This window comes from Vulpes lagopus, chromosome X (assembly GCF_018345385.1).
Source record: "Vulpes lagopus strain Blue_001 chromosome X, ASM1834538v1, whole genome shotgun sequence".
Classification (NCBI taxonomy): Eukaryota; Metazoa; Chordata; class Mammalia; order Carnivora; family Canidae; genus Vulpes; species Vulpes lagopus.
The window spans coordinates 76,863,246-76,871,845 of record NC_054848.1 but is presented as its reverse complement, the minus strand read 5'-3'; the positions used below and the strand labels follow the sequence as shown (position 1 = coordinate 76,871,845).

At 42.8% G+C, this 8,600-nt stretch overlaps 1 protein-coding gene across 4 annotated transcripts; it reads right to left on the bottom strand.

The window, feature by feature from the left end:
* Positions 1-3,494: 3,494 nt before the first annotated feature.
* On the bottom strand, positions 3,495-5,526 carry TCEAL1 (transcription elongation factor A like 1). Of its 4 annotated transcripts, none has more exons than XM_041740125.1 (3): positions 5,361-5,485; positions 4,884-4,958; positions 3,495-4,512 (listed from the first exon to the last, which is right to left on the bottom strand). In XM_041740125.1, the coding sequence occupies exon 3, from the start codon at positions 4,492-4,494 to the stop codon at positions 4,018-4,020; it is 477 nt and encodes a 158-aa protein (XP_041596059.1). In that variant the 5' UTR covers positions 4,495-4,512; positions 4,884-4,958; positions 5,361-5,485; the 3' UTR covers positions 3,495-4,017. The 4 variants fall into 4 exon arrangements, with proteins under 4 accessions (XP_041596059.1, XP_041596060.1, XP_041596058.1 ...); XM_041740126.1 differs by having other exon boundaries at positions 5,388-5,462; XM_041740124.1 differs by lacking the exon at positions 4,884-4,958 and having other exon boundaries at positions 5,388-5,526.
* Between the last annotated feature and the right edge of the window lie 3,074 nt (positions 5,527-8,600).

The window sequence follows — 8,600 nt, the reverse complement described above, 5'->3', positions numbered from 1 at the left end:
GAGCCCCAGGTTGGGTATAGAGCTTACTTTTAATTAATTAGTTAAATAAATAAATTGGAGTGTGTAGAGTGGGGAGAACCCAAAATCTGATTCAGACAAATCTGAATTAGAACACATGATGTGTCTCTTATTTATCTGTATAATTTTATTCTTTATTCATGAAAATAATTGAGTTTGGGTTAGTATTTCTGAATGGGAGAGGAAGGAATCTCAGGGTATTTTATTTTATAAGGAGCCAGAACCTGATCTCTCAGGTATGCTACCTCATACTGAGTGGCTCTCACTCTCAAGCACTGTCACCTAAAAGCCAGATCATTCTGGTTAAAAGAGGGCTTTCTCCAGGGTCTGGGACCCCAAATGCTTTTTGCTCTGGCATTGACGAGGCAAGCTGCTTCTTAGACATGTGATGGGAATACCAGCCTTCTGTGTGAACAGGAAGCGGTAAGAGCCCCAGAGAACCAGGCTATAGAGGCTGCTGGCCATATACCACCAAGGCCCCTGGCCCCCAAATCATGGACAGAGCCTATAATGCATAGGGATGTTCACACAGGAGGTGAAACTCCTTTTCTCCTAAGTTGTTGGACCACGTGTCTTTGCAAGTTCCCTTTACCTGGAGTCTCCTCTGACTCTGGGTCTGGGCTGACACATATATCAGAGGCACTGCATGCACAGAGCAATGTTCATTGCAGAATCACCAAAACAGGCTGGGGCACATCTGAGCCCTTCGGGGTGTCTACACAAGGTGGGTAGTAGAGGGATGGGTGAGGTCTTATCTGATCTGAGGTCTAACTCCATTTGTGGAAAAGCTAATTCATTAAACTCAGAAAAGAGCCAGCTCCTGCTTCAGCCCCAAGCTACCTGGTCAGACCCAGGTCAGACATCAGCCTACTCAAAGACTATCCCAACCAATGTTTCCAGTTAGGAATCCTTGAGACTTTTTTCTCCTCCCTACAGAAAAGGAGGGAAAGGCAAGTGCTCTGACCTGCAATGGGGACAGTTGTTGCCTCCAGGTAAGTGTGTCCAGGATAATCTGGCCATCAGTCTCAGAGGGTTTGGTGCCTGCTGCAGGCTGGAGCAGAAACCAAAATCAGAACCCCCCCTGGAGAGGAGTGTGACTTGGGTGAGCCTTTCCACATCCTACCTGAGCACCACTACTCTGAGCACCAGGGGAGTGGATTCTTCCTATCTTGTCAAACTGGCACAGTGAGCCTCTGGAAATTTATCTCACTCCAACTGGAAGCTAGCCTGACCAGCATCCATCAGGCTGCCATGACTTTGAAGAATGGTCTGGAGACATGGAGATCCCCCAAAATGGCATCATACAGTGGAAATTAAAAAAATATATAGGTCAAGAGCACAGGACTGGCTTACAATTTTGTGAGATGATTACTAAAAGACTTTAAATTTATTTCTGATCCATTTTACTAACTGGAAGGAAGGAATGAAAAGCATTACATAATATTAGTCGTGGAAAATGTATCTTGCTTATTTTATTATCCTCTTAGCTTTTTATTCTGTGTACGGTCTTGCTTCACTGCAAGAAATCTAAATTTTATGTAGTAAAATGGATTACATTTTTTAGTTTCTTATAAATGTGCTTGGACAAGACTTTCACTTTTTAAAAAAGATTTTATTTATTTATTCATGAGAGAGAGAGAGAGGCAGAGACATAGGCAGAGGGAGAAGCAGGCTCCCTGTGGGGAGCCCGATGTGGAACTCAATTCCAGGACCCCAGGATCACTACCTGAGGCAAAGGCAGACGCTCAACCACTGAACCACCCAGGCACCCCAGACTTTCACTTTTTAAAAAAAGTTAATTCTACACCCAGTGTAGAGGTTGAACTCAGAATGCCCAGGATCAAGAGTTGCATGCTCTACGGACTGAGCCAGCCAGGTGACCCAAGCCTTTCACTCTTTTAAATTCTGATACAGTCATCTGCATCTTCTTCGATTTATGTCACAATTTGTTTTTACTAAAACCAGAAGTATACTTAATATAGCAGTGGATGTCTAACTTGTGTGCTAATTGACAGAAAAGGAAATTTAATGGGTTTGGGGTAGAGCCCAGGTCTTTGCATTTTTTATAAGACAAATGCTGATATAGAGAATTTGTAAATAATTTTAATGTTGAATTTGGGGAAACAATTCCTCCCCCCAGTAATCCTTCTGAAATCGCAAATCATACATTTTAGAGAGGTAAACACACTGAAGCTACATAGTCAATCAAACAAACTCACGGTTCATGACTGGGTCGTAATTTCCAAAATCATTAATCACTATCCATGTTTCTAGAATTAATAGGATAAATAAAACAAAATCTTAGGTGTTACAGGTGTATTTTGAGAAACCATAATATCTGATACACACATACATATGTATGTATGTGTATATACATACATAGTAGTTTCATGACTTATAAAGTACTTTTGAATGTTTCTTGGTGATGAGGGGCAGGGTAAAGAGAAATGTCCTAGCTTGATCTAAGTCTGACTTTCCTCTTTAATTTATACAAGGTGAGCAAATATGCCAGAAAACCCTTGGGAGAGAATTCACCCTAAGGCAAATATTAGGCACCTAAAACCATAGCCATTTTTTGAAATTGTTTGGTTGGGAGGTTCCAATCCTGAATACACAGCATTATAGCTGGACACAGATCTGTCTTGTAGCCCAGATCTCAGTGAATTCATGTTTGAATCCAGTGGGGGAAAGATGAGGCCTTCAGGAAAAAGGGGACTATTTTGCCAAGAATTCTTTAAGACATTGAGGTTTAAGCAGCACTGGGATGATATGCACCTGGGTAAGTATAATATTAAAACTGACGGAGAGGCATTCTTCATTTATCTGTAGGAGACACAGTTCAGCTTTGGTCCAGAAGGGACTCCAGAGCAATCAGCAATCAGTGAAGCTTTGCAACTGGAGGACCCAGGCACCTTGGCTGTGGGAAGTGGGCATGGAAAGAACAGGACCCAGAAGAAGGGGCTGCTATGCCCAGCAGATGTGCCAGTATCCAAGAGAAGAGAATAACAGGATAGAAATAGAATGTGGCAGTCACCTGGAATCTCACAGCAATTATTTGTGAGTTTAAGTGAAACCTCCTTTGGGTTCTAACCCCTGTATTTGAAAGGTATCTATAGGGGTTGTGAGTCCTATGTGTACAAGTGGGGGAAACAAGGCAGCTCTAGGATGTTCACTTTATTAGGCTCCACAGCAGCTTTTAAGTCAAACATTATTCCTCTTTAAATGGGAAAAGAGTGACTATTAAATATAAGTACCAAGTTTGTTTCTCTGCATGAGATTTAAAAGAATCATGGAATTAGGGCATCTGGGTGGCTCAGTCCATTAAGCATGTAGCTCTTTTTTTTTTTTTTTTTAAGCATGTAGCTCTTGATCTTAGCTTAGATCTTGATTTCAGGGTTTTGAGTTCAATCTCCCATTGGGTTCCATCCTGGGCATGGAGCCTACTTAAAAACAAAAAAACATGAGATTTACTTTTCTTTAAAGTTCTGACAAGTATTTATTAAGTGCCACATTGTCTTTATAAGCTGATTGACAGGTTTTTATGTTTTTCCCATTATATTTTTTGCAATGAAAGTAACATGTTTGTCTTTAAAAATTAGTTCTGATGAAGCAAAAATGAAAAAACAAACCAAAACACCTATTACCGCATAGATAGCCACTGTTAAGCCATTTAAGTATATACTTTTTCTTTGCATATTAATATATAAATATACATTTTTTTACAAAAATGAGATGCAACATATACTTTTTGAAAATTTTTTTTCACTTCACAATATATAATGTACATCTTTTCATGCAAATGGGTGAGACTCATGATTGAAAAAGGGAGACTTGCAGCTTGTGGGTGGGGAAAACCCAATTTTATGCCAGTTACAAGTGAAATACCTAAACTAAAGACACACGAAAAGTTAAAAATGAGATGGGGAAAGGTATACGAGAAAATGCAACGTTCAGGTGGCAATACTTGTATCAGGCAAAACAGAATTAAAGCTGAACACATTAAATAGGATAAGGACGGTTCCGTCTTGCCTTCCAATGCATGACCATCAGTTTGTTCCGTACTCTTTTCATTTCTTCCATCTCCTCTGCTACCTTTATCATCTCCTCATTGCTTAAATTTCTGCCATGTATGTCCCCTCTAAATTGCGGGCGAGAGCGAGCCAGCCTCTCTTTAAAGCTTCCTTCTTCTAGCTTATGTTTTCCCACTCCACAAGGAGGCTGCTCCATGGGAGGGCGCTCCTCAAAAAGGTCCCTTCTAGAAAGGCGCTCCTGAGGAGGGCGCTCTTCGGACACGAGCATCTCGGGAAGGAGCTCGGGAAGGAGCTCCTCAGGAAAGAACTCCTCCTCCGACGACTGCTCCTCGGAAGACGGTTCCTCCGGAGACTGCTTTTCAGGAGAGAGCTCCACAGGAGGTCGCTCCTCATCAGTCTTGGGTGCGCTCTGTGGCTGTTCATTTTCTTTGCAGGGTTTTTCCATGTTGAGGATGGTCTTTATCTACAGTTATTCATAGAAGACAAGGAAGGCAGAGTCGAGTCAACACACTTGGCGGCTGCATCAAAACCCCAGCCCCGGGTTCTCATACCTGCCTTTTCCCAAGTCGAGGCCCAGGTTCCCCCACCCTACGCTGGTCGAGGGGCTCTCCGGCCCTGGAGACCCCGCTGCGTCCCACCCTGCCCTCAGCCTCCCTAGCCCCCAGCCTCCCTCGCCCCCTCCTTTCCGAAAGCCCACCATTTTCCCAGCAGGCCTTGCCACAGGCCTCTCCCGCAGTGGCAGGGGCGGGGCGCGCCGGCTGTGCTGCCGACTCGGTTCCCTTCAGCGTCCTCCCACGCACCCCATCCCAGGTCACTGCCCAGCCCTTCCCCGACCTGGACCTCTCCTGGCGGTTTTTTCTAGGCGCCCTCTTCTCGAGGCGCGCCCCTGTGACCTTCAGACCTGCAGACCTGCAGACAGACGCCAAGACAGGGTAGGGGGCGGGGAGTGGGGAGGAGGGAAGGACTGACTGACACACCGTCCCTTTCCGGCCACTAGCCGCCGCTCCCACGCCAGCCCCCTCTGTTTCCCCTCCCCCATACTCCACCTTAAGCTTCGTCCTCCGAGCCCCACCACCCCGCAGTGCTCGTCATTTTTTTTCCAAGCGGCAAGTGGAAGCCAAAGATTACTTAGAAACTGTTTCTAGATATCTGTGTCTCCCAGGGCCCCCCACTCATCTCTCCACCTCACCCCAAGACCACCATTTTCTGCACCGAAATGTGGGCGCGGCGGGGCGGGGCTGGATATAGGGAAAGGCCTGGTACTCTCTGCCATCCCGATCCCAGAGGTTACTGGGCAGCACCAACACATACCGATTTCAGAAGACCAAGGGGACTTACTTCCTTCTGCTTTTCCCCTCAATCAAAGGGCAGTAGGCAGACGGTGTCTGGACAGGCAAAAAGGACCAGGAGAGAGGGACTTGGGCAGACATAGGCTCCTGGTCACGTGAGGGCCTCGCGTCACCGCCGAGCTCAGATCCCCAGTTACCACTTTGACCGCCGGCGGCCGTGCTGCAGCCTTGCCAGTATTTTCCTAGCTCATAACACATCAGGCATCGTCACTCACCTCTTTGTTTATATTTGCTTTTTCCTGGTTACCAGAGACAGCATCCAGTCTTGGGAGTTACTGCCTTTTCTTCTCTGCCGCTTACTCTGATATCACCTCTCTCCCTTATTCCATATTCTCCCGTTGTCAGCCACCAAGGTCCAATATTTCCCCTGTAGTCCAGATCCTGCACTGAAATTTGACTATTTTCCCCTAATGAATTCCACCTTTCCCAGCTTTAATCCACATCCCTAACTCCATCATGTCCATGTAAGCTCTATGAACATGATTTACATTTCTTGTCACTTTTATGGATGATATGCTTTCACTTTTCCATTACTTTAAGGATTTTTATTATTTTTTTATTTATTTATGATAGGCACACAGTGAGAGAGAGAGAGAGGCAGAGACATAGGCAGAGGGAGAAGCAGGCTCCATGCACCGGGAGCCTGATGTGGGATTCGATCCCGAGTCTCCAGGATCGCGCCCTGAGCCAAAGGCAGGCGCCAAACCGCTGCGCCACCCAGGGATCCCTTTTAAGGATTTTTAAAAAAGATTTTATTTATTTCACTCAGCATAATACCCTCCAGTTTATTAATGAGAGAGGCAGAGACCCAGGTAGAGGGAGAAGTAGGCTCCATGAAAGGACTGTGACGTGGGACTGGATCCTGAGTCTCCAGGATCAGGCCCTGGGCTGAAGGCGGCGCTAAACTGCTGAGCCACCGGGGCTGCCCAACTTTAAGGATTTTTTTGAGCCCCCCCAAACTTGCATCACAGATAGAGGCTCCAGTCTAAATTAGTATTCAGTTCTAGAACTTTGCTTGTGAAGTATGTAAATTAAAAACATGATTTTCGTAAGTCAAATTATACATTTGTCCATCTAAGTACAAATAATTTAAAAACTTATCTGTAATGGAAGCATTTTTTGTGGAGAGTGTGGCATTATTATATATGTGTATATATATATATATATATATACACACACTATTTTTCTAAAAAATTAAGTAAACTCTGCACCACATATGGGGCTTGAACTCATGATCTCAAGGTCAAGTGTCACATGCTCCACTGACTGAGGCAGCCAGGCACCTCTATATACATTATTATGTGTGTGTGTGTATACACACATGCACACATATATAGCATATATATGTATACATATGTGTATTCTGTGTGTATATATATATGCTCTTCAGTAGTTATTCATAATAAAGAGATTTTTCTGGTACTCTAAATTCTTACTTAACCAGCCACCTCTTGGTGTTGCTGGTTAAGAAAGTGTATCTTAATTCATTAAATCAGCAAATACCTGGATCCTGGGACTGCTGTACCCAAAAGATTCAGTACAGAAGATATTCATATCCAACTATGCATTAATTCTGTTGACCACACACTGAGTAACAGGATTAAAATCATATTAATGTACTCAATTGTCATTACAAGTATGTATGTTTGGATCTAATGGTGTTTTATTATCTTCAACCTCATGCCTGCATCTTCTCTACTCATATCAGCCTGGATGCTACTTTCTCATGCAGGTGTCTTTTCTTCCAGAGAGCAGACTATACCTCTCCTCTCTGTATTTTATACTTTTAGGGTTAGTGGCTATCAGATCTGTAAGGATTATGGAATCTTTTTTTTTTTCAAACCCAGGCTGTCTAGTAAGTTTCCAAACAGAAATTCATATGGGAATTTTCTTATTTTAAGAGCTTTCTGTCACTTTTCTCCAACATCTAATTTACTTTGTGTTGAGATAGCAGCAAGACAAATATTAGTTCACTTTTGTATCTTTTCCTTAACTGTTTTACTTTTCAGTTTTTCAGTGTGTCTTTTAAAATCCAAGTTTCACTATACCGTCTTTATTCTTTTTACGAAAGGTTGGCTTCATCATTTGTATAGTTTCTTTCCAAGAGAGGACCCCCATTTTATTCGTTTCTTCATTTCTATCCTTTTCCCCCCTTACATCCTGTGATGGAGAACTCACTACCTTAAAAGACAACATTGAAATTTCATTCAGTTTTAATCATTCAGAGTAGTTTTTTCTTTTTAAATTTTTAATGTATTTTTTAGGAACACCTGGGTAGCTCAGTGGTTGAGCGTCTGCCTTCAGTTCACAGCGTGATCATGTGATCATGAGAGGCAAAGAGAGGCAGAGACATACGCAGAGGGAGAAGCAGGCTCCCCGCGAGGAGCTTGATGGGGGACTTGATCCCAGGACCCCAGGCTCACAACCTGAGCCAAAGGCATATTCTCAACCACTGAGCCACCCAGGTGTTCCCAAAGTAGTTTTTTCCTTTTATTGAGCTGATACCTGCCTCCCAGTAGTTTACATATATTGGTATTGGTTCTGCCCTCTGGAGTAGTATGAAACAAAAATAAAGTAACAAAAGTGCCCTTTATCCTTGATAGTCTGACACTGCCAGAGTTAATATTCTAGTTCTTTCCCCTTCCCAGCTGTGAGACACACTGGGCAATCTACTAGAACTTTCTGTGACTTAATTTCCTCATCTGTAAAATTGGATACATGATAGTACCTACCTCATGCGATTGGTAAAATGAGTAAATGAGTCTATATGAAAAGGACTTGGAAAGGTGCCAGTACATAAAAAGCACTCTATAAGCATTAACTATAATAAAAGAAATAGTAATAATAATAATAATGCTAGTATGACTTAATGCTAATAATACTAATTATTGTTTTTTAATTTTTTAAAAAATTAACGTTGATTGAGCACTTATGCCAGCTATTGTGCTAAGCATTTTCAATATGCTGTCTCATTTAATCCTTAAGCAATTATATTCTCACCAAGATTTTCTTATTTAGGCTTTAACCTCCCCAGTTATTTCAGTTCTTTCTGATATGGTATACTTTATCACAGTCTCTCACCATCCTACGTGTTCCTGAATTTGTAAATGCCTCTGAAAATACTGACTGTTCTGCCTAGTGTAGAATGGAATGGTCTTATCACACCTTAATTCTAGGATAGCCATTATACATCTGTAGATGC